At 37.5% G+C, this 25,861-nt stretch overlaps 1 protein-coding gene across 20 annotated transcripts in view; it reads right to left on the minus strand.

Moving 5' to 3' along the window:
- Positions 1-25,861, minus strand: part of CLASP2 (cytoplasmic linker associated protein 2) — a 178,148-nt gene that overhangs the window by 61,275 nt on the left and 91,012 nt on the right. For 16 of the 20 annotated variants that reach the window (XM_089918981.1, XM_089918986.1, XM_089918985.1 and 13 more), the window contains 5 exons: positions 24,850-24,905; positions 23,611-23,784; positions 6,573-6,596; positions 4,444-4,461; positions 1,890-1,991 (listed from right to left, as the gene is read on the minus strand). In XM_089918981.1, coding sequence (XP_089775107.1) covers positions 1,890-1,991; positions 4,444-4,461; positions 6,573-6,596; positions 23,611-23,784; positions 24,850-24,905 — 374 coding nt within the window. The remainder of the gene's footprint in view (positions 1-1,889; positions 1,992-4,443; positions 4,462-6,572; positions 6,597-23,610; positions 23,785-24,849; positions 24,906-25,861) is intronic. The other 4 variants (XM_089918984.1, XM_089918989.1, XM_089918987.1 and 1 more) reach the window with 2 other exon arrangements.

A 25,861-nucleotide genomic window follows, 5' to 3' on the forward strand; every position in this document is an offset into this window, starting at 1 on the left:
ATCTCTGCCATGAGTTCAGTCTTAGTATTACTTTAGAACTCAGTAAAATATCTCATATAAAATTGTTTTATCATTAAGATGCTGTATACAGTTTCTGGTTGCTACCTTTATTTTTCTTTCTGCTTTAAATTTCCTAACTTCACCGTTATTTTTGCTTCCTGAAGTCCATAAGAAATAACAACAAAGAAGTGCACAATAGGAGTATAAAATTCAGTTGACATTAGGTTAAGAAAAACAAGGACATCAATTTCACCAGCTAAAATATATAGCACATACTTTGTGCTCAGGCAAAATACTAATTTAATTCTCACAACAATCCTGTGAGATTATCCTCTTCATTTTACTGGTTACAGTAGAAGTATATAGAAATACAGCAACTTTAAATAACCTGGAAAAGCCATGGATCAAATCCATGATCTAAATCAATACTTCTCAGACTTGATTGTAACACAAATCACTTGATGATCTTGTTAAAGACTGAATTCAGTAGATCTGTGGTGGCATGAGATTGTACATTTCCCAGGTGATGCTGATGCTGGTCTGGGCACCCCATTTGGAATAGCAAGGCTCTAAACTACTATGCTATATACTGCTAAAGATTAAGTTAAACAGTTACCCTAAAAATACACAAGATCTGGGAAGAATGTGGTATGATCTATTCCTAATTTGGTTGGGAGAAGAGCTCTCACCCAGAGGGCATTTGCCATGTTTTCCTATTCGTAAATAACCCTCAATTTGCAAACCAATTTTACTAAGGATTTCTGCTTATTTTTAGGACTCTTTTTGAGTGCTCCCATCATTACTCTGTCTAGATTTTTTGACTTTGTAAAGAGGAGAATCTGCTAGGCCGGACTTGTCTAATCACTGCCCTGACCCCCTCTAAGCCCAGCTCCTTTCCCTGACTCGACGATTCAAGAATCAAGTTAAAAAAACAGACAAATTGGGCATCTATATCCTGGAAGAGTCACCTAAACAACAGTGGAAGATAGCTACATCTATTTCTTTCCAAAATGGCCAAGTATATAGAAGAACCCCAGAATTACCTCCCTAGAAAAAATTCCTGTTCTAAGAGGTATGTGCTAAGGAAAATCTCTTGATAAAGAAGGAATGTGAACTCTTTTAAATTAATTATGCCTTAAGTGTATATATTACTATTCTGGAATATATAGGAATGGATCATTCATTTTACCTAGAATTCAAAATTGTGCTTTTTAATAATTGTGCTTATGAGAAACTCAGCTTCCAATGAAATGGCAAAAACATAAATCTTAAATTTAAAAAGGAATATAATAAAACTGGTCATTTCAATTTGTTTCCTCTTTATGAATCAGTATGTACCTGCCAAAAATGCTAACTTCATTCTAACAGATTTTAGGGAGAGTACAAAGATACCACATATCTGCCCTTGAACAACATTAGCTAGATGCAACCAGATCTGATGCTAACATATGGCAATTATTTTGCCTCTAAAAAGCACAATTTTCCACATTTACAAGTTTCTGAGTAGACTGTGAAAACCTTAATGTTAAAAGATTTGTGCTATTTAAAATATCTCCATGCAAAAGTCTGTATAGCAGATGAAGTTTTTCTTACTAAGTGCAGATATCAATGATGCAGCCCTAATAACACACCAAAGACAAGACAACACCCACTCCAAAAATTCCAAAACATGCACAACAACTGACCCAAAACATTGAAAAAAAAATACCTTCATTTTTGTCAGGTGATGATGAACCTAAAGTACAGAACAAGAACTCAGTATGTGGCTTGTCTTTTTTGAAATTAGTTTTGTCTTTTTCCACTGGTCAATCTCTTCACACAGTAACATACAAGGAATACACTTATCCTAACATATTAGAAATAAGGGAGAACAAATAGGCAATACGTACGCTGTGACTGAGACACCATTTTTGTTCGACTTCTTCCTCTGGAATCTGTCTTGGCATTTCCCATACTAGCAAGTGGTGCTGAAAGCTTTGCTCTCACCCGGCCTAAGGAATAAAATTATTTACATAATTAAAGACTTTTTTCTATAATATTTAGTAATGAGGAAAAAAATCTCACTATAATTTTCTAATTGGGTGTGCTTTTCAAGTATTGTTAAATTCTGTAATAATGTAACCTTCACTTACAGATTATAAGATTATAGTTCTCTTAAAAATTTAAAAATACATACTGCTTTTTACGTGTTGCACCATAAGCTAACTTTCCTTTACGGGTAAGAATAAAGTCAAACTAAAGATCTCCATTCTCAGTTTGATATTATTAGTCCAGTAAAGTAGAGTTATAATTAAGATAATTACTACAGGCATGCACTTAATTGGTAGTTCCAATTTTAAAATTTCCGTTTCCATGAAATTTAATTTATTCTCAAATCCACCCTGTAGTTTAAAATACAAGCTAATCTTGCAAACAACAACCCAAACAATCTTTCTGACTGAAAATGTACTTCTAAAGAGATCTGCAAGAAGATACAATACTAGGTAAAATATCTCATCTTTTTATATCCTGTGCTGAACATGAGATTACTACAGGTGTACATGGACACGTTTACTCCTCTCTTCCTCCAACTAACCAATTTCATTTATAAAATTATTTGAGGAAATACCAATCCTCAAAGAGATGGCACTTTTCTACACACATTTCCTTCTCTATCTCCAAGTTGCATTCCTTTCTTCTCTTACTACTGCCTCATCCCCCTCCACAAAACCAAGACGCAAGATGTTTCTAGAGCTCTTGAACCAAAGGAGATAATGCTTACCAAAGTGCTTAAGTAAACTGCATTAGAAAGAACAAAAATATATTACTAGCAGGTACTTTGGTATTCTCAAGCAACAGTCTCAATCACTATCAAATCAGAACCAATACCAAACATGATCATAAAGAAGGACTCAAAATACTTTTTAGTTAAAAGTCACAACTTTTAGGGCAACCACAATATAGAGGCTGGGGACTTCCCTGGTGGTGCAGTGGTTAAGAATCTGCCTGCCAATGCAGGGGGCACGGATTCAAGCCCTGGTCCAGGAAGATCCCACATGCTGCAGAGAAACTAAGCCTGTGTGCCACAACTACTGAGCCCACGTGCCACAACTACTGAAGCCTGCGTGTCTAGAGCCTGTGATCCACAACAAGAGAAGCCACCTCAATGAGAAGCCTGCACACTACAACGAAGAGGAGCCCCCGCTCGCCGCAACTAGTTCTGTCCGCACGCAGCAACAAAAACCCAAGCAGCCAAAAATAAATAAACAAAATAAATTAAAAAAAAACCCAACAATATAGAGGCTAGCCTGATATGGCAATATTAATTAGGAAAACATACAGTAAAGAGTAAGGAAAAATTAAGAAATGAGTGAGGGAAGATAAGAGAATAATTAGGAACTAGGAATAAAATGAAGCAAAAGGAGAAGTACAGTTGGTAGACCCTAGCATTCTATCAACTTCTTTGAGGCCCCTAAAAAGCCCATAATTCAGGACTTTCACCCTTTTACAGAGTCTGTTTAGAATAGGACACAGTGTTCTCCTGACTAAGAAGTAAAATAGAAAAATATTATTATTTTTGAAATGCAGAATGTATCCAGTACAACAAAGAAATTAGGATAAATTAAGTATTTTGATACTACCATTCTAAATTACAATGCCACAGTGCCAGAAACTAGTACTCTAATTTAAAACTTAAAATATGAAAATATTTCAAATATATCAGAGTAAGTATGAGGCCTCCAAAATGTTAAATCTACTTAACTGTATCACAAGAAAATGTCATCCATGTAAAATTTAGAAAAAAAAAATGTGTTTCATATCAGAGGCTTAATAAGACAGTCTTCAGGCAGGATAAATATAAAAACTGAATTTTTTCCTTTCTACAAATTCAAAAGCAATAAATAATTTTTTAAAAGGTAAACTGGCTCAGTAAAATAAAGTATTATATCTAGCAAGGTTTTTGTAATCCCAAATTCAAATCATATTCAATTCTTCAGTCACTGATTCAAAATCAAAGATACATTTAAAAGCTGACAAAATAAATGCATTTAAATGCTGAGGATATTTAAAGACGATAAAGCAATGGCACGTGCACTCTCAAAGTATAAATGAATTGGCATAAATTAAAAAACAAAAACACAAAATAAAAGCATTAATGTCACTACAAGAAAAAAATGAAACTATGTAACTTTATACTAGGTATTATTAAACATGTTAAGCATTTATGTTTTTCTAGTATGAGATGATGCAAGATACAAAGCAAAACTCCAGGATGAAGGATTAAAAAAAAATCCACATGTATAACTAACACAACCAAACATGAAATGTAAAAGCTACCACAGCTCGCAAATTATATAGATTTGCAAAGAAATTAGCCTATTTTAGTTCTTAATATTTAATTCCTACCAATGAAAATATTAATGTAGAGGTATTTGTGTTACTAACAAAATGTATAATTCTTACCATCTTCAGATGCTGTTCCTAAATAAGAGAAATAAAACAATAACATTTCAACAAAGTCTGCCAATGCTGATGTTAAAACCTTCCTCGTGCCTCCCACCCAACGAAAACAAAAGGGCAAAAGAAAAAATTTCTAGTTTGATAGCCTTAAATTAGCTTTTAAAAGATTCATTTTGAGATAAAAGAAAATTTGAGGTAACCTAATGACTCATAGCACAAAAAAGGTTAAAACTAGACAATTAAAAATAGCAAAATTCTATAACAAACACATTTATCTGCTATACTTCATACTTAAAATTTTAAATGGTGAAGAAAATTAGAGAAATTAATTACTCAAGAAAGATGCAACTTTCATTGCTCTCTCCAAAATGAAGATTTTTATAGATCTTTCCAATGTAAGAATTCTTTCTGTGCATTTTCAAAAGGTAGTCCATAAAAGAACTAGAAAACTAATTGACAAACATGGGAATCAAATCCATGACCTAGGTCTCATTAACCCAGTATTTTCACCAAAGCATTACAAAGACCTATCAATCCATTAGCTATTTATTCAAAAATTCTTGTACTCTCTAAGATGTCAATGAAAACTAGCAAAAATGATCAAGTAAATGGAATTCCCTGGCACTCCAGTGGTTAGGACTCCACACTTTCACTGCTGAGGGCCTGGGTTCAATCCCTGGTCAGGGAACTAAGATCCCACAAGCCGCACGGCATGGCCAAAAAAAAACAAACTCACTACTACTATAGGGCAATAACAGATGTTTCTCCGTGTGTGTGTATATAGATTTTTTTTTTAAAAACAGAATTAAACATCAGTGAGAGTAACACATCACATAACACAGGTGATTCCTCAAATAGGCTAATGTTTCTGACCCAAAAAAGAAAACATTTTGATCTGGAATGTGAGAATAATTTGTTTTTAAAGGATCTAGAATCTCAGGGTTAGAAGTGATATTGAATGGTCTGAAATATAGAAACTATCTCTTGGTTAGGTTTTCTTTCATTTAATAATTTCTTAAATTTATGAAATACATTAAACACACACAGAAGCACAGAGACTAACTGTAAGTAACACTCATGTACCCAACCCAAGATTAAATAAATCTTCCATTTCATCAGAATGGAAGACATAACAATTTCAGAGTTTATGTAATAATTGACAGAAAAACATAGTTTTCCATTTTCCCTAGATCTCATACTGTGACTTACAGATTCAGGATCTTCTTACAAGTTCTTATAAAAAAGCTCAAGTTCTTAGATAACATTATGGTATCTGATGAAGTGAAGGGCAAGTGTGGATAATACACAGTCTAGTGTTAGACAAAAATACCATACAGATAAAAATTACCACACTGGATCAAGCAACTAAAGATAAACTAAATACTGAAATTAAAAAGGCATAGCTCAGGGCTTCCCTGGTGGTGCGGTGGTTGAGAGTCCGCCTGCCGATGCAGGGGACATGGGTTCGTGCCCCGGTCCAGGAAGATCCCACATGCCACGGAGCGGCTGGGCCCGTGAGCCATGGCCGCTGAGCCTGCACATCCGGAGCCTGTGCTCCGCAACGGGAGAGGCCACAACAGTGAGAGGCCCGCGTACCGCACAAAAAAAAAAAAAAAAAAAAGGCATAGCTCAAAGTAAGTTCAATTTTGATTAAATGTTAATTTAAAACTCACTCTCTGAAAGACAGCATCTGTGACTTGCATTTCATTTTCATAAATAACCATATGAATCTGTAAAATATGTCATTTGTCTCTCTCTGTATCAGAGTTATTAAACTACAGAACCGAATCAAATGACTTATGAGATTCCTTTCCCTTCTTCTGAATCTAATATTTCAGAGAAAGACTTAAGAAATCAAGAATATTCTAAGAGCTCAGGTATAAAAAATTAAGAAAATTGATTTACCTTATAACAAACAGTAACCTAGTACTTGAGTACTTGAGTAAACTGAGAAACCCAAAATGGATATGTCTAACCCAAAATTCAATCAGAGAATTACGTAGCCATTTTCACATTAAGAGTGCTGCCAAATAAGCAGCCTATTTTCAGAGCTTAAGAGAATGAACAAAGGTATCATGTAGAATCCAAGAGCCATAAAATTTTTTAGGTGAATTAGAAAAGGAAGTTCTTACCATCCATCTTGTCAGAAGTATCCTCTGATGAAAGAGCAAGCAAAGAATAGAACAAAACTTAGTATATTAGAAAAGGATTTTATAACCCCTGGAAAACATTATTTTTAAGAACACAGGATTCATAGCACACACGTATATATGAAGCTTGTTTTCAACTAAAACATACTAGGAGATTAAACAAGACGAGGTTTCTTTGTGAGATAAAAATACCAAAAAAAAAAAATATATATATAGAATTGAATTGACAATAAGTCTGATTTTCACTAGCCTAAATAAGTTAGAGAAGCCCATGTCCCAACCTTGGACCCCTGCACCATCAGACAAACCCTTTGCTTGGGTCTGCTGAGTTTCTCGTAATCTAAGAGTCACCTTGCCCTGCTTTCTCTTTTCCTCTATAGGCTAGAGCACACCCCCAAATTCTACTCTAAATTTAGCTGTCTCATCATTATCCTCTGTCTACTGCGTTGCTGCTTCCTCACCCCATCCTTTCTTAGTACTTTCAGTCCCTTTAAGACCTGAAATATGGATAAATCTAAAAACTAAATTTCTCTACCCCGCTACTTTGAGGTGCCCCAATAGAGAAAATTACAAAACTAAGAAGTCATGCATACTGGCACTACTAGAAACTGGGGTAATTATCAGGCTTGGCCTTTAGTGACTGTGCAGAAAAGCGTTAATAAACCAGGTCTGATACTCTTAAGAGTCTAGTTACAGGGCTAGCCCTTAGCTGGCCTTTGGGAATTTAGTTTTGGATCCTAATTTTCTCAATGATGAGGTTGTTTTGTGTGTTTGAGTGTTGGGAACGGGGTATTGAACTCCTGCTATACCAACTTGCCTGAATTGTTTTTGCAGACAATGTGATTTATGGGGAATACCTGTTATCTTTTTCGGAGTACGGAATTCTGGTAATTGTGGCTGGTTGTGCAGCAGAGTGCTTGCATAATGACTGCCCTTTTACCCTCACCCTGGACTCTGAGTCTTAAGGAAGCTTCTCTGGACAGAAACACTATGCACATGTTCTACACTCATTGCTGGAGGAAGGAGCATGTTCTGTGCAGCCTGTCATTTTCGCCTCTGGGAAGGATAACTCTGAAAGCCTGTGCCTGGACTCCTCCAGACTACCGGATGAGTCTTTTTCCCTTGCTGATCCTGCTGTGTGTCCTTTTGCTATAATAAACCTCAGCCATGAGTACAGCTAACAGTCCAGTGAGTTCTCTGGTGAGTTTCTCAATGTGTGGGTAGTTGCAGGAAGCCCGGAAGAGAGCCCCTCCTCTTGTGCCTCCTGAACTGCTATTCCAAACCTCAAGCCACCTCTCAGACACCCTGCTTTCTATTAGCTCAGTGTCCTGACTCTGACTCCTCAAACATGAAGACATAGCTACCTCCCCATTACATGGCTCTTAATGCTCACCTGCCCAAAATATATCTGAATCTACCTCCTTCATTTCTTTCCCTTCTACCTCAGTGAAACTGATGACCCTTCCACATCCAAGGCTAACTCCCCAGCTCTTCTCTATACATCCTATTCCTTATGTCTCTCATAAGAACTTTGACCGTAAACAATTTCCTTGCATTCTTCCATTTTTTACTTTTCCTTCTCTACTGACTCTACCATCTTAGTAGGCAAACATATTCAACTCCCTCAATTTTAAAAAACAAGAAGTTCATTAACCTTTAACAATGGATAATTCCTACAATCTTCTTTCATCTCCTCTCAACCGCTAAGCATAGGAATAATTTATACAGATTCTCCTTCCAACTTCTTCCTCAATCAACTGAAATCTGACTTCTGTCCACATGACTCCAACTGAAAACATTTATTTTCTTTTTCATTTAAGCAATCCCACAGACCTAGTTGTTGAGAACAAATATTCATAAATATGCATAGATATATCAAGGTTTCCTTAACAGAAATTCCTGTCTCCCATAATACCAAGCTTACCCTTCAGGATAAAGTTTTCAAGGGTAAACCTCAAAACACTCATCATATCCCCGTTGCCAAAGGATTCAGCATTTCAGTGGACGAAAAATCCTGTGGCAACTGCTTTAAGTAATGTATTGAGTTTAATATTGAAAGATTACAGTATCTTAATTACAGAAGATTACAGTAAGAACAATCCTCTAATGACTTCCAAATCTAATCTCAAGCACAGATCTCTCTCCTGAGTTCTCTACCACTGTATGTAATTCTTTCATATACTACTATGCCTGCGAACACTTCCAGTGTGATGTCTCAGGGATTTCAAACTCAAAATGCATAAAACTCAATGAGCTTTTAGCTGCTCATCCTTTAGCAACCTACCAATAGACTGAGAGATTCTTTCAATACAGAAGCATATATCTCTGGATCCATAAATGTTCAGCCATGATAAACAAGGCTCAAAGAGAAGAAAACAAAGAATACACAAGTCACATCTGTATAAGAAAGTTGAGGAGGGGGGGGGAAGGGGGTTTAGAAAGAAAAAGGAAGGAAGGAAGGAAGGGGGAGGGGCAGAGGGAGGGAGGGAGGGAAGAAAAAGAAAAAAAGACATAGAAATGGAAAGAATGAGAAAATCTATTCTCTAAGCCCTGGAGAGAGGCACAGACAAGTATCTCATTGTGCCTGAGTGTGAACCTGGGCCAGATGAAGAAAAGAGGATAGAGGGACACCTTTCCCTTCTGTAAAGAAGCAAACATGCCATTCAAACCTTAAAGAACCAAAAGAAACAAATTAAGCAATCTCATGGCACTATTATGACTTTCTTATGAAAAAAAAAATTGCTGCTGGGAATTTCCTGGCAGTCCAGTGGTTAGGACTCTGCGCTTTCAGCCGAGGGCTTGGGTTCAATCCTTGGTTGGGGAACTAAGATCCCACAAGCTGCGTGGCGCGTTCAAAAATTAAAAAAAAAGAATTGCTGCAAATGGCTTTCGAGTTCATATTAAAACATTTCAAATTCAGTATTTTCTTCTGGTACTAAAAAATAATGGATACTAAATATAATGTTTATTTTTAAGACTCAGGATGAATGTTTTATTTCTGTTTTCCATTTTCCCCACTTAAAAAAATTAATGTATAAGTCATGTACCATAAAATTTACTCTTTCATAGTATACAATTCAGTGTTTTTAATATATCCACAAGACTTAACAACCCTCATAAATATCTAATTCCAGAACATTTTCATCACCCCAAAAAGAAATCTTATACCCATTGATGTCATTCCCTATTTTCCCAACTCCCAACCCCTGACAACAACTAATTTACTTTCTGTTTCTGTGGGTTCACGTATTCTAGGCATTTCATGTAAATGGAATCATACAGTATGTGGCTGTTTGTGTCTAACTTTATAATGCTTTCGAGTTCCACCCCTCTTAGAGCATGTGTTAGTATTTCACTTTTATGTAATGTGCTCCTTTTTATGGCTGAGTAATATTCTGCTTCATTGTATGCACATACCTCCCTAACCATTCACCAGCTGATGGACATCTGGGTTGTTTTCACTTTTGGGCTGTTATGAATAATGTTGCTATGAACATTCATTTGTGTACATGTTTTAATGAGAACATATGTTTCACATGTCTTGGGTATACAGCTAGGAGTGGAACCACTGGGTCACATGCTAACTCTATGTTTCACTTTTTGAGAAACTGTCAAACTGTTCACATAGTGGCTCCACTTACATTCCAGGAGCAGTGTATGATGGTTTCAATTTCTCCATATCCTCACCAGCATTTGTTATTGTCCATTCTTCGGATAACAGCCTAGCAGGTGTGAAGAGGTATCTCATTGTGCTTCTGATTTGCACTTGCCTAATATCTAAGGACGTTGAGCATCTTTTCATGTGCTTTTACTGGCAATTTGTATATTGTCTTTAAAGAGATATGTATTCAAATCCTTTGCTTATTTTTAAATAGAATTGCCTTTTTGTTACTGAGTTATGAGTTCTTTATATACTTGAGATGTTAAGTCCCTAATCAGATATGTGATTTGCAAATGTTTTCTCTCATTTTGTGTGTTGTCTTTTCACTTTCTTGATGGTGCCCTCTGAAGCACAATGTTTTTAATTTTGATGAAGTCCAATTTATCTAGCTTTTCTTTGGTTGCTTGTGTTTGGTGTAGTATCTAAGAAAACATTGCATCGTTCAAGATTATGAAGATTTACACCTGTGTTTTCTTCTAAGCATTTTATAGTTTTAGCTCTTACATTTGGGGGTTTTTTTGTTTTTTTTTTGGTACACGGGCCTCTCACTGTTGTGGCCTCTCCCATTGTGGAGCACAGGCTCCGGACGCACAGGCTCAGCAGCCATGGCTCACGGGCCCAGCCGCTCCATGGCATGTGGGATCTTCCTGGACCGGGGCACGAACCCATGTCCCCTGCATCGGCAGGCGGACTCTCAACCAATGTGCCACCAGGGAAGCCCTACATTTGGGTTTTTAATCCATTTTGAGTTAATTTTTTGGATATGATATGAGGTAGGGGTCCAAATTCATTCCTTGGCCCCTGGCTATTGAGTTGTTCCAGCAACATTTGCTGAAAAGAATTCTTGCCTACTGCATGGTCTTGGCACCCTTGTTGGAAATCAACTGACCATATATATACGGGATTATTTCTGGACTCTCAATTCTATTACATTGGTGTGTATGTCTATCTTTATGCCAGTACCACACAGACTTGATTACTGTAGCTTTGAAGTAAATTTTGAAATTGGGAAGTGTGAGTATACCAAGTTCGGTCTTCTTTTTCAAGATCGTTTCATCTATTCCGGAAACTTTGCTTTGTCATTTGGATTTTAGGAACAGTTTGTCAATTTCTATAAAAAGGCAGCTGGACTTTTGATAGGGATTGCATTGAATCTGTACGTCAATTTCCCATCTTAATATTAAGTCTTTAAATAACCTGTGTGTCTTTCCATTTATTTAGAGCTTTAAATTCTTCTAACAATGTGTTGTAGTTCTGTGCACAAGTGTGAAATAAAACATATATATGAGCCCAATTCCTGGCACAGAGCTCCTAAAACCCTTGTAATTTCTCAAGTGGTAAGAGCACTTGGTGTACCTTTTTCTCTAATATTTGCTCCTTGACCCTGGTACCTGACAGAGCTCCTAAATCCCTTGGAATTTCCTGGGTGATAGGAGTGTCTTTTGTTCTAATAAGGCATTTCTTGGTGGTCTCCTCGACAGCCTCAGGATGGGGGATGGTCACCAGAAAGATGAAACCATGATTAAAAGCTTGGAATTTTCAGCCCCATCCTCCATCCTCTTGGGAAGAGTTGTGAGGTTGGAGACTAAGCTAATGATCAATTATGACTATGTGATGAAGCCTCCATAAAAATGCCAAAAGCACAAGACTCAGAGAGTTTCTGGGTTGGTGAACACACCCATATGCTGGGAGGGTGGCACACTGCATCTCCACAGGGAAAGAAGCTCTTGGGCTTGAGACCTTTCCAGACCTCACCCCCTGTATCTCTTCATCTGGCTTTTCATTCATACCCTTTAATATCCTTTGTAATAAACCAGTAATCTAGTAAGCAGACTGTTTTCCCAAGATCTGTGAGCCACTCTAGCAAATTAATTTAACTCAAGGAGGGGGCAAGGGAACCTGTGACTTAGAGCCAGTTGGTCAGAAGCACTGGTAACAACATGGACTCGCAATTGATGTCTGAGGTGGGGGTGAGTGGGGGTGGGGGTCGTGACAGGCTAAGCCCTTAACCTGTAAGGTCTGTGTTAACTATGGTTAGGGCCACAACTGAATTGAATTTTAGGACATCTAGGTGTTGTCTAAGAATTGCTGGATGCGAAAATCCCACACATCTGGTGTCAGCAATATTATGAGTGTAAGAGTAAAGGAGAAACGTAAGAGTAAAGGAGAAACATAAGAGTGGTTCATCCTAGAGAAGTCTTACACTTCTTTTGTTCTATCGATTCCTATGTACAATGTATTATTCTTTTTGAGGCTATTGTAATTGGAATTGCTTTTTAACTTTATTTTCAGATTGTTCATTGCTAGCATTTTTTGTAAAGGTTTATTATTTTTTTTCTGACTCCATCAACTATCTTTATTTTATTTTTTTTATACAGCCAGTTCTTATTAGTTATCCTATACATATTGGTGTATATATGTCAATCCCAATCTCCCAACTCATCCCATAACCACCACGACCACCGTCCCCTGCTTTCACCCTTGGTGTCCATATGCTTGTTCTCTACATCTGTGTCTCCATTTCTACCTTGCAAACCAGTTCATTTGTACCATTTTTCTATATTCCACATATATGAGTTTGTATACGATATTTGTTTTTCTCTTTCTGACTTACTTCACTCTGTATGAAAGTCTCTAGGTCCAACCACGTCTCTACAAATGACCCAATTTTGCTCCTTTTTATGGCCGAGTAATATTCCATCGTATATATGGACCACATCTTTTTTATCCATTTGTCTGTAGATGGGCATTTAGGTTGCTTCCATGATCTGGCTATTGTAAACAGTGCTGCAGCGAACACTGCGGCGCATGTGTCTTTTTGAATTATGGTTTTCTCAGGGTATATGCCCAGTAGTGGGATTGCTGGGTCATATGGTAGTTCTATTTGTAGTTTTTTAAGGAACCTCCATACTGTTCTCCATAGTGGCTGTTTCAATTTACATTCCCACCAACAGTGCAACAGGGTTCCCTTTTCTCCACACCCTCTCCAGCATTTGCTGTTTGTAGATTTTCTGATGATGCCCATTCTAACCGCTGTGAGGTGATACCTCATTGTAGTTTTGATTTGCATTTTATCTAATGATTAGTGATGTTGAGCAGCTTCTCATGTGCCTCTTGGCCATTTGCATGTCTTGTATGGAGAAATGTCTATTTAGGTCTTCTACCAATTTTCTGATTGGGATGTTTGTTTTTGTAATATTGAGCTGCATGAGCTGTTTATATATTTTGGAGATTAATTCTTTGTCCATTGATTTATTTGCAAATATTTTCTCCCATTTTGAGGGTTGTCTTTTTGTCTTATTTATACTTTCCTTTGCTGTGCAAAAGCTTTTAAATTTCATTAGGTCCCATTTGTCTTTTTTTTTTTTTTTTTTTTGCGGTACACGGGCCTCTCACTGTTGTGGCCTCTCCCGTTGCAGCAGAGCACAGGCTCCGGACGTGCAGGCTCAGCAGCCATGGCTCACAGACCCAGCTGCTCCGCGGCATGTGGGATCTTCCCGGACCGGGGCACGAACCCGTGTCCCCTGCGTCGGCAGGCGGACTCTCAACCACTGCGCCATCAGGGAAGCCCTATTTTTGTTTTTATTTCCATTTCTCTAGGAGGTGGGTCTAAAAGGACCCTGCTGTGATTTATGTCATAGAGTGTTCTGTGTATGTTTTCCTCTAAGAGTTTTATACTGTCTGGTATTACATTTAGGTCTTTAATCCATTTTGAGTTTATTTTTGTGTATGGTGTTAGGGAGTGTTCTCATTTCATTCTTTTATATGCAGCTATCCAGTTTTCCCAGCACCACTTACTGAAGAGACTGTCTTTTCTCCACTGTATATCCTTGCCTCCTTTGTCATAGATTAGTTGACCATAGGTGCATGGGTTTATCTCTGGGCTTTCTATCCTGCTCCATTGATCTATATTTGTTTTTGTGCCAGTACCATATTGTCTTGATGACTGTAGCTTTGTAGTATAGTCTGAAGTCAGGGAGTCTGATACCTCTAGCTTCGTTTTTTTCCCTCAAGATTGTTTTGCCTATTTGGGGCCTTTTGCGTCTCCATACAAACTTTAAGATTTTTTGTTCTAGTTTTGTAAAAAATGCCATTGGTAATTTGATAGGGATTGCACTGAATCTATACATTGCTTTGGGTAGTACAGTCATTTTCACAATATTGATTCTTCCAACCCAAGAACATGGTATATCTCTCCATGTGTTTGTGTCATTTTTGATATCTTTCATCAGTGTCTTATAGTTTTCTAGGTACAGGTCTTTTACCTCCTTAGGTAAGTTTATTCCTAGGTATTTTATTGTTTTTGTTGCAGTGGTGAATGCGATTGTTTCCTTAATTTCTCTTTTGATTTTCGTTGTTGGAGTATAGGAATGCAAGAGATTTCTGTGCGTTAATTTTGTATCCGGCAACTTTACGGAATTCATTGATTACCTCTAGTAGTTTTCTGGTGGCACCTTCAGAATTCTCTATGTATAGTATCATGTCATGTCATCTGCAAACAGTGACAGTTTTACTTCTCCTTTTCCAATTTGTATTCCTTTTATTACTTTTTATTCTCTGATTGCCGTGGCTAGGACTTCCAAAACTATGCTGAATAAGAGTGGTGAGACTGGACATCCTTGTCTTGCTCCTGATCTTAGAGGAAATGCTTTCAGTTTTTCACCATTGAGAATGATGTTTGCGGTGGGTTTGTCGTATACGACCTTTATTATGTTGAGGTAGGTTCCCTCTATGCCCTCTTTCTGGAGAGCTTTTATCATAAATGGGTGTTAAACTTTGTCAAAAGCTTTTTCTGCATCTATTGAGATGATCATATAGTTTCTATTCTTCAATTTGTTAATATGGTGTATCACATTGATTGAGTTGCATACATTGAAGAATCCTTGCACCCCTGGGATAAATCCCACTTGATCATGGTGTATGATCCTTTTAATGTGTTGTTGGATTCTGTTTGTGAGTATTTTGTTGAGGACTTTTGAATCTATATTCATCAGTGATACTGGCCTGTAGTTTTCTTTCTTTGTGACATCCTTCTCTGGTTTTGGTATCAGGGTGATGGTGGCCTCGTAGAATGAGTTTGGGAGTGTTCCTTCCTCTGCAATTTTTGGGAAGAGTTTGAGAAGGATGGGTGTTACCTCTCCTCTAAATGTTTCACAGAATTCACCTGTGAAGCCAACTGGTCCTGGACTTTTGTTTGTTGGGAGATTTTATTACAATTTTATTTCAATTTCATTACTTGTGATTGGTCTGTTCATATTTTCTATTTCTTCCTTGTTCAGTCTTGGAAGGTTATGCCTTTCTAAGAATTTGTCCATTTCTTCCAGGTTGTGCATTTGATTGGCATAGAGTTGCTTGTAGCAGTCTCTCATGATGCTTTGTATTCCTCCAGTGTCCGCTGTATCGTCTCCTTTTTCATTTCTAATATTATTGATTTGAGTCCTCTCCCTCTTCTTCTTGATGAGTCTGGCTAAAGGTTTATCAGTGCTGTTTATCTTCTCAAAGAACCAGCTTTTAGTTTTATTGATCTTTGTTATTGTTTTCTTTGTTTCTATTTATTTCTGCTCTGATCTTGATTTCTTTCCTTCTAATAACTTTGTATTTTGTTTGTTCTTCTTTCTCTAGTTCCTTTAGGTGGTAAGGTTAGATTGTTTATTTGAGATTTTTCTGGTTTCTTGAGGTAGGACTGTACTGCTATAAACATCCAATAAGTTTTGGATTGTCATGTTTTCGTTGTCACTTGTCTCTAGGTATTTTTTGATTTCCTCTTTGATTTCTTCAGGGATCTCTTGGTTATTTAGTATTGTTTAGGCTCCATGTGTTTTGTGTTTTTTACGTTTTTTTAACTGTAATTTATTTCTTCTCTCATAGCATTGTGGTTGGAAGAGATGCTTGATATGATTTCAATTTTCTTAAATTTACCAAGGCTTGATTTGTGACCCAAGATGTGATCTATCCTGGAGAATGTCCTGTGTGCACTTGAGAAGAAAGTGTAATCTGCTGTTTTCAGATGGAATGTCTTATAAATATCTATTACATCTATCTGGTCTATTGTGTCATTTAAAGCTTGTGTTTCCTTATTAATTTTCTGTTTGGATGATCTGTCCATTGGTGTAAGTGAGGTGTTAAAAGTCCCCCACTATTATTGTGTTACTGTCAATTTCCTCTTTTATAGCTGCTAGCTTTTGCCTTATATATTGAGATGTGCCTATGTTGGGTGCGTATATAATTGTTATATCTTCTTCTTGGATTGATCCCTTGATCATTATGTAGTGTCCTTCCTTGTCTCTTGTAACAGTCTTTATTTTAAAGTCTATTTTATCTGATATGAGTATTACTACTCCAGCATTCTTTTGTTTACCATTTGCATGGAATATCTTTCTTCATCCCCTCACTTTCAGTCTGTATGTGTCCCGAGGTCTGAAGTGGGTCTCTTTTAGACAGCATATATATGGTTCTTGTTTTTGTATCCATGTCTTTTGGTTGGAGCATTTAATCCATTCACATTTAAGGTAATTATCGATATGTATGTTCCTATTACCATTTTCTTAATTGTTTTGGGTTTGTTTTTGTAGGTCCTTTTCTTCTCTTGTGTTTCTCACTTTGAGAAGCTCCTTTAGCATTTGCTGTAGAGCTGGTTTGGTGGTGCTGAATCCTCTTAGCTTTTGCTTGTCTGTAAAGCTTTTGATTTCTCCATCAAATCTGAATGAGATCCTTGTCAGGTAGAATGATCTTGGTTGTAGGTTCTTCCCTTTCATCACTTTAAATATATCGTGTCACTCCCTTCTGGCTTGTAGAGTTTCTGCTGAGGAAACTGTCAACCTTATGGGAGTTCCCTTGTATGTTAATTGTTGTTTTTCCCTGGTTGCCTTTAATAATTTTTCTTTGTTTTTAATTTTTGTCAATTTGATTACTATGTTTCTTGGCATGTTTCCCCTTGAGTTTCTCCTGCCTGAGACTCTCTGCACTTCCTAGACTTGGGTGGTTATTTCCTTTCCCATGTTAGGGAAGTTTTCGACTATAATCTCTTCAAACATTTTCTCAGGTCCCTTTTTTCTCTCTTCTCCTTCTGTGACCCCTAAAATGTGAATGTTGGTGCATTAAATGTTGTCCCAGTCTCTTAGGCTGTCTTCATTGCTTTTGATTCTTTTTTCTTATTCTGGTCCGTGGCAGTAAATTCCACCATTCTGCCTTACAGGTCACTTATCCATTCTTCTGCCTCAGTTATTCTGCTATTGATTCCTTCTAGTGTATTTTTCATTTCACTTACTGTATTGTTCATCTCTGTTTGTTTGTTCTTTAATTCTTCTAGGTGTTTGTTTTTTAATTCTTCTAGGTCTTTGTTAAACATTTCTTGCATCTTCTCGATCTTTGCCTCCATTCTTTTTCCGAGGTCCTGGATCATCTTCACTATCATTATTCTGAATTCTTTTTCTGGAAGGTTGCCTATCTCCACTTCATTTAATTGTTTTTCTGGGGTTTTATCTTGTTCCTTCATCTGGTTCATAGTCCTCTGCCTTTTCATTTTGTTTATCTTTCTGTGAATGTGGTTTTCATTCCACAGGCTGCAGGATTGTAGTTCTTCTTGCTTCTGCTGTTGGCCCGCTGGTGGATAAGGCTATCTAAGAGGCTTGTGCAAGCTTCCTGATGGGAGGGACTGGTGGTGGGTAGAGCTGGGTGTTGCTCTGGTGGGCAGAGCTCAGTAAAACTTTAATCTGCTTGTCTGCTGATGGGTGGGGCTGAGTTCCCTCCCTGTTGGTTGTTTGGCCTGAGATGACCCAGCACTGGAGGCTAAAGGCTCTTTGGTGGGGCTAATGGTGGACTTCAGGAGGGTTCATGCCAAAGAGTACTTCCCAGAACTTCTGCTTCCAGTGTCCTTGTCCCTGCAGTGAGCCACAGCCACCCCCCGCCTCTGCAGGAGACCCCACAACACTAGCAGTAGGTCTGGTTAAGTCTCCTATGTGGTCACTGCTCCTTCCCCCAGATCCTGATGCACACACTACTTTGTGTGTGCCCTCCAAGAGTGGAGTCTCTGTTTCCCCCAGTCCTGTCGAAGTCCTGCAATCAAATCCCACTAGCTTTCAAAGTCTGTTTCTCTGGGAATTCCTCCTCCCTTTGCCGGACCCCCAGGTTGGGAAGGCTGACTTGGGGTTGAGAACCTTCACTCCAGTGGGTGGACTTCTGTGGTATAATTGTTCTCCAGTTCGTGAGTCAACCACCAAGTGGTTATGAGATTTGATTTTATTGTGATTGCGCCCCTCCTACCATCTCATTGCAGCTTCTCCTTTGTCTTTGGATGTGGGGTATCAGTTTTGGTGAGTTCCAGTGTCTTCCTGTTGATGACTGTTCAGCAGTTATTTGTGATTCCGGTGCTCTCACAAGAGGGAGTGAGCACACATCCTTCTACTCTACCATCTTCTATTTATTTTATTTATTTTTGGCTGCGTTGGGTCTTAGTTGTGGCACATGGGATCTTCACTGAGGCATGTGGGATCTTTCGTTGTGGTGTGTGGGCATCTCTCTAGTTGTGCCACATGGGATCGTCATTGAGGCATGTGGGATCTTTCATTGTGGTGTGCCGGCTTCTCTCTAGTTGTGGCGTGCAGGTTTTCTCTTCTCTAGTTGTGGCGTGCAGGTTTTCTCTTCTCTAGTTGTGGTGCACAGGCTCCAGGGTGAGTGGGCTCTGTAGTTGTGGCACGTGGGCTTAGTTGCCCCACGGCATGTGGGATCTTAGTTCCCTGATGAGGGATTGAACCGGTGTCCCCGGTGTTGTAAGGCGGATTCTATACCACTGGACTACTAGGGCAGTCCCTCATTGCTAGCATTTAGAAATACAACTGATTTTTGTATATTGATCTTATCTTTGGTAACTCTGCTGAACTATTAATAAGCTCTAATCTTTTTTTGTGAATTTCCTAGGATTTTCTACATGTAAGACCATGTTTTCTACAAATAGCTTCAGTTCTTTTCCAATATGGATACCTTTTATTTCTTTTTCTGGCCTAACTGACCTGGCTAGAACTTCCATGATAATGCTGTTAGGAAGGGCAAGAATGGAAATCCTTATCTTGTTCCTGATTTTGGGGGAAGCAGCCAGTCCTTCATCATGACGTATATACTACCTGTGGATTTTTCACAGATGTTCTTTATCAGGTTCAGAAAGTTCCCTTCTATACTAGTTTGTTGAGTATTTTTATCATGAAAGGGTGTTGAAATTTGTCGGATGCCTGTTCTGCATCTACTAAGATGATCATGTGATTTTTGTCCTTTATTTTACTATATGGTATATTATATTGATTAGTTTTCATATATTGTAATAATAATGCATTTCCAGGAAGGTCATGTTTCTACCACAGAAAAGTTTTCTGAAAATTTAAAAGCACTAATCAACCCATTGTTGACATCTTTGTAAACATCTCTGTCCAGTCCTATATATAAGAATGTTCATGAGTATTATTCATAATAATAAAAAAACAGGAAACAACCAAGATGCCCACTATCAGTAGAACAGAAAACTAAATTGTGATATATTCATACCATAGAATATTGTACATAGAAATATAAATAAATGAACTTTAGCTACATGCAACAACAGAGATGAATCTTAACAAAAAAACAAACAAAAAAACCCATTTTTGTCCAGTTTTTCATCTATGTATAATTTTATACAAAATAATGAAAGTATCACACATTGCTTGGTAGGCCATATCATTTGATCTTTGCTAAAAATATGACTTGTTGCGGCTTCCCTGGTGGCACAGTGGTTAAGAATCCACCTGCCAATGCAGGAGACATGGGTTCGACCCCTGGTCCAGGAAGATCCTACATGCCATGGAGCAACTAAGCCCGTGCACCACAACTACTGAGCCTGAGCTCTAGAACCCTCGAGCCACAACTACTGAGCCCACGCGCCACAACTACTGAAGCCCGAATGCTCTAGGGCCAGCGTGCCACAGCTACTGAGCCCACGTGCAGCAGCAAAGACCCAATGCAGCCAAAAATAAATAAAATTTTTTTAAAAATATGACTTGTTAATGGCTGCACAGTATCTGTAAGGATATACCATAACTTAATCACTCCCTCTTTGTTACACATCAAGGTTGAAGCTAATACATCTATTTTTAGAAACATAATGAATATTCCTTTTATTTCTTGGCATAATTATCTCTAAACTTCTGAATTACTGGCTCAAAACTCTCAACATTTAAAAAAGCTTCATGGGTATTATTAAAATGCCACTCAGATAAAGTATTCCATGATTACTTCACATCAGCACTTTCAAACACATTCTTTATGAACAGTAGGCACTAACCTTAACTTTCTTGCTGCATTTACCGGTCTTTCAGTTTGCATTTGTTTGATTACAGTGGAGGTCCAACATCTGTTTGGGGGTTTTGGGGGCAATTCTGAAATATGCTTTTCTTGATATATGTAAAATTTTTTTCTATAAAAATAAGCTCATCTGTTTCTCATAGACTTATAAAACTTGTTGACATTTCAGCTTTTTTTGTAGTATTGGCAAAATTTTTTTCCCTTTTAATTTTCAGTCACTTGATTTTATATTTTCACACTTAAGATTTCGATCCTAAGGGATGTTCCCTCATGGTTTTCTGGCTCTTTATGCTTAGAAATTTCTTCTCCAATCTGAGATTAGATGAATACTCAACCACTATGTTTTTGTCAAGATGCTTTATATTTTTGTTCAACTTCTTAGTTATCTGGAATAAATTTTTATATGGTATGAAACATGGTTCTAACTTAATTTTGTACCAAATTGAAAGCCATATGTCTAAACACCATTTACTGTATAATTTATGCTTTCCTCATTGAATGCAGCTATGCCACCTTTATCATGTACCACATTCACACCTAGAATCTCTGCACTTCTTATTGTGTTCCAATGATCTGCCTGCCTAGTGTTCCCTGAGTACTACCCAAGAGAAAGAAAAATGAAGCACTTTTAAGGTTGATGGATATAAAAAACAAACCCTGAATAGCTTTGGGAATATATGTTTTAAGTTTTTTTTTTTTAAACATCTTTATTGGAGTATAATTGCTTTACAATGGTGTGTTACTTTCTACTGCATAACAAAGTGAATCAGCTATACGCATACGTATATCCCCAAATCCCCTCCCTCCTGCGTCTCCCTCTCACCCTCCTTATCCCACCCCTCTAGGTGGTAGCAAAGCACCGAGCTGATCTCCCTGTGCTACACGGCTGCTTCCCACTAGCTATCTGTTTTACATTTGGTAGTGTATATATGTCAATGTTATTCTCTTACTTCATCCCAGCTTACTCTTCCCTCTCCCTGTGTCCTCAAGCCCATTCTCTACGTCTGTGTCTTTATTCCTGTCCTGCCCCTAGGTTCATCAGGACCATTTTTTTTTTTTAAGATTCCATATATATGTGTTAGCATACGGTATTTGCTTTTCTCTTCCTGACTTACTTCACTCTGTATGACAGACTCTAGGTCCATCCACCTCACTACAAATAACTCAATTTTGTTTCTTTTTATGGCTGAGTAATATTCCATTGTATATATGTGCCACATCTTCTTTAACCATTCATCTGTTGATGGACACTTAGGTTGCTTCCATGTCCTGGCTATTGTAAACAGTGCTGCAGTGAACATTGTGGTACATGACTCTTTTTGAATTATGGTTTTCTCAGGGTATATGCTCAGTAGTGGGATTGGTGGGACATATGGTAGTTCTATTTTCAATTTTTTAAGGCACCTCCATACTGTTCTCCACAGTGGCTGTATCAATATACATTCCCACCAACAGTGCAAGAGGGCTCCCTTTTCTCCACACCCTCTCCAGCATTTATTGTTTGTAGATTTTTTGATGATGGCCATTCTGACCGGTGTGAGGTATTACCTCATTGTAGTTTTGATTTGCATTTCTCTGATGATTAGTGATGTTGAGCACCTTTTCATGTGTTTGTTGGCAATCTGTATATCTTCTTTGGAGAAATGTCTATTTAGGTCTTCTGCCCATTTTTGGATTGGGTTGTTTTTTTGATATTGAGCTGCAAGAGCTGCTTGTATATTTTGGAGATAATTCCTTTGTCAGCTGCTTCATTTGCAAATACTTTCTCCCATTCTGAGGGTTGTCTTTTCATCTTTTTTATGGCTTCCTTTGCTGTGCAAAAGCTTTTAAGTTTCATTAGGTCTGATTTGTTTATTTTTGTTTTTATTTCCATTTCTTTAGGAGGTGGGTCAAAAAGGATCTTGCTATGATGGATGTCATAGAGTGTTCTGCCTATGTTTTCCTCTAAGAGTTTTATAGTGTCTGGCCTACATTTAGGTCTTTAATCCATTTTGAGTTTATTTTTGTGTATGGTGTTAGGGAGTGTTCCAATTTCGTTCTTTTACATGTAGCTGTCCAGTTTTCCCAGCACCACTTATTGAAGAGGCTGTCTTTTCTCCAATGTATATTCTTGCCTCCTTTATATAAAAATAAGGTGACCATATGTGCATGGGTTTATCGCTGGGCTTTTTATCCTGTTCCACTGATCTATATTTCTGTTTTTGTGCCAGGACCATACTGTCTTGATTACTGTAGCTTTGTAGTATACTCTGAAGTCCAGGAGCCTGATTCCTCCAGCTCCGTTTTTCTTTCTCAAGATTGCTTTGGCTATTCGGGGTCCTTTGTGTTTCCATGCAAATTGTGAAAATTTTTGTTCTAGTTCTGTGGAAAATTCCATTGGTAGTTTGATAGGGATTGCACTGAATCTGTAGATTGCTTTGGGTAGTATAGTCATTTTCACAATGTTGATTCTTCCAATCCAAGAACATGGTATATCTCTCCATCTGTCTGTATCATCTTTAATATCTTTCATCAGTGTCTAATAGTTTTCTGCATACAGGTCTTTTGTCTCCTTAGGTGGGTTTATTCCTAGGTATTTTATTTATTTTTAAGCTTTGATTATGATTCAGCTTTGCGGTTTTCCCAGATTTCCAAAAGGCTTTAACTTCTTGGTAAGGGAACTGAAGTAGGAGAAAGAGGATAGAGAAGCTGGGTACAACACCAAACTCCCTTAGTATCCAGCAGCTGGATGTGGCTGTAGTGCAGAACTTTGAAAATTCTATATGCAAATCATGGAATAAAGAATTGTTCCTTTGATTAAGATGGTTAGGAGGACAACAGGGGGAAAAGAGAAACAAGGTATTTCAGATACCTCAGAACTACATTGCAAGGACAGAATCATATAAAACATATGGACTATCCTTAACTAGCAAGAATGAAATAGAAATGATAAATATATCACCATCATCAATCACTGAAACTGATGATGATTCACTGCTTCCCTGAGACCAGGGAGAAAATGTTGTACTTTCCCATAGTTAGCTGTCTTACCTAGTGATGCGTAGGAACCTGGATTCAGGGCACCTGCACCTAACCGCCCACTTCGTACAGACTGCCCAGCAGCATGATGTGCCTTGGCACCAGCAGCAGCATTCACATCAATATCACTTCGTGAACGCTGTAGGCTTCCTGGAAGGGAACTGGCTTTGCTGCTGCCTGCTGATACTATGAAAAACAAAGCAAAGGTAACCTATTATTTCAGTCACTGCAAACGGCACAAAAATTATATAAACTTGAAATCACCATGAGATTAATCCATGATGACAAATGGTCAAAAAGGAAGTAGTGGCCAAATGGATACTAGAAAGTACTTTAGCATATTTTAAAATCAGAATGCCTCAGTTTCAATGCTGTCATAACTAATTCTTCTTGGACAATTTTCTCAATATTTCTCTGCCTCATTTTCTCCTTTCATAAAATGGGAAAAATAACTATACTTTGTAAAGTTCATAGGACTGTTTTATAGATGAAAGGATGATGTTTATGATTGATTCATGAAAATGAAGCACTGTTACAAGATAAATAGATGACAGCGGGGCTATTTTTTAACTATAAGAATAATGCAAGTAGAACTAGCCTGGGAATAGAATAATTCAGAAAATAATGCAGGTTCTGCCACTCTTAGGTAATGCCAATTAAGTCATTAAATTTCTGGTCTTTAGTTTTTCAGTTTTAATGAGGAGTTTTATAAACTCTGAGTTATGACCCATTAATAGGCTGTGAAATCAACTAAGTGGGTCATGACAGCACTTTAAGGAAATGAAACACAGTAGAAAAGAGAATGCATCACAGGTAAGGGTAAGTAGGCTTCCTGGAACTTTGGATTACACTATATATGTATACTTATATACAATATACTACACAGCATATGTATATTGTATGTATATAATTATATACACTATATTGTATCTATGACATGTAGTATATGTATATGGTATACAAACACAGGTACAGTATATAAGTGTGGTATTTACTATGTAAAATGATTTTCTCACTGTGGGTCATATTAAAACAGTTTAAAAGCTACTGCTTTAAACTGCTTAGCTTTAAAACTGTTCTAATGTGCTTTTAAAACTTTTAAAGTGTAACTCTGTGTTTTAAACTTTTCAACTCTTGATGTGACCCAGAGTGAGAATATCTTTTTACATAGTAACTTTTAAGTTATTTATAAATCACTTTTACTCTATTAAGTAAAATATGCTATGACTCTTAGTTAAAAAGGCAATTTACCTCTTCCAGCAACAGTTGATGGGTTTGCTGTAGACCATTTGGAAGAAAAAGGGCGGCTGCAAGGTAAAAAGAAATACTTTTAGTAAGACGACATAATTTATCACTCCTCTGACAAAAATTAATGAAATAACATTGAGTTTTCCGAAGAGTTGAGAAGTATTTCTGATTTCAACTTTCCTTTTACAAATCACTTTAGAACAGTTGTTGTCATATATCAGTGGTATCTAAGTTAGCTGTGAAGCAAAAATGAAATAACTAGCATTGAATAAAGACTGTAAGCTCTACAGAAACAGGGACCAGGTTGCTGTTGTTCACTCTGGTCCTCAGCACACACTACCACAGGGAACTCAATAATAGCACTCTCCAACACTTCTATTCTGAGAAATTTTACTTAGAGAAAGGTAGTATTATTGCTAGTACACAGGGAATTCAGTGTAACCAAGGCCTGTCTCACCGAAGTCATATGGTTGTGGCCATTGGTAACTCGTGCAGTTACCCTGTAGGTATAACACGGTCAATAGCAGTTCTATTAAGTATTACTGCATGGGGCAACAGAAACAAAGCTAAGGACTACTGCTGAGGATAACATGTATGATTAGAAAGGAAAACACCTAGAATCAATTCAAAGAATCCACTGCCTCCTTTAATATCTTTTTTGATTATTTATCTTTAATTACTATGGTACTCTGAGGCCCATAAATAAATATCTAAGTATGTGAGAGAGTCTGGAAAGTATATCTATGTATGTATGTATGTATGTATCTATCTGCCACGCTGTGTGGCTTGTGGGAGTTTTAGTTCCCTGACCGGGGATTGAACCCAGGCCCTCGGCAGTGAGAGCATGGAGTCCTGACCACTGGCCCGCCAGGGAATTCCCTGTCTACAAATTTTAAAGGTAAGGGGAAGAGAGGTTAATGACAGAGTGTTGAAAAACATTCTTTAAGTTATTATTATCAAATGGTAAATTTGGTAGTTGGTTATTAAACCCAGTATTATATTATTTTTATAACTG

Source organism: Delphinapterus leucas, chromosome 10 (assembly GCF_059928025.1).
Source record: "Delphinapterus leucas isolate spDelLeu-1000000601 "Yukka" chromosome 10, BTC_Dleu_Yukka2, whole genome shotgun sequence".
In the NCBI taxonomy this organism is placed as follows: Eukaryota; Metazoa; Chordata; class Mammalia; order Artiodactyla; family Monodontidae; genus Delphinapterus; species Delphinapterus leucas.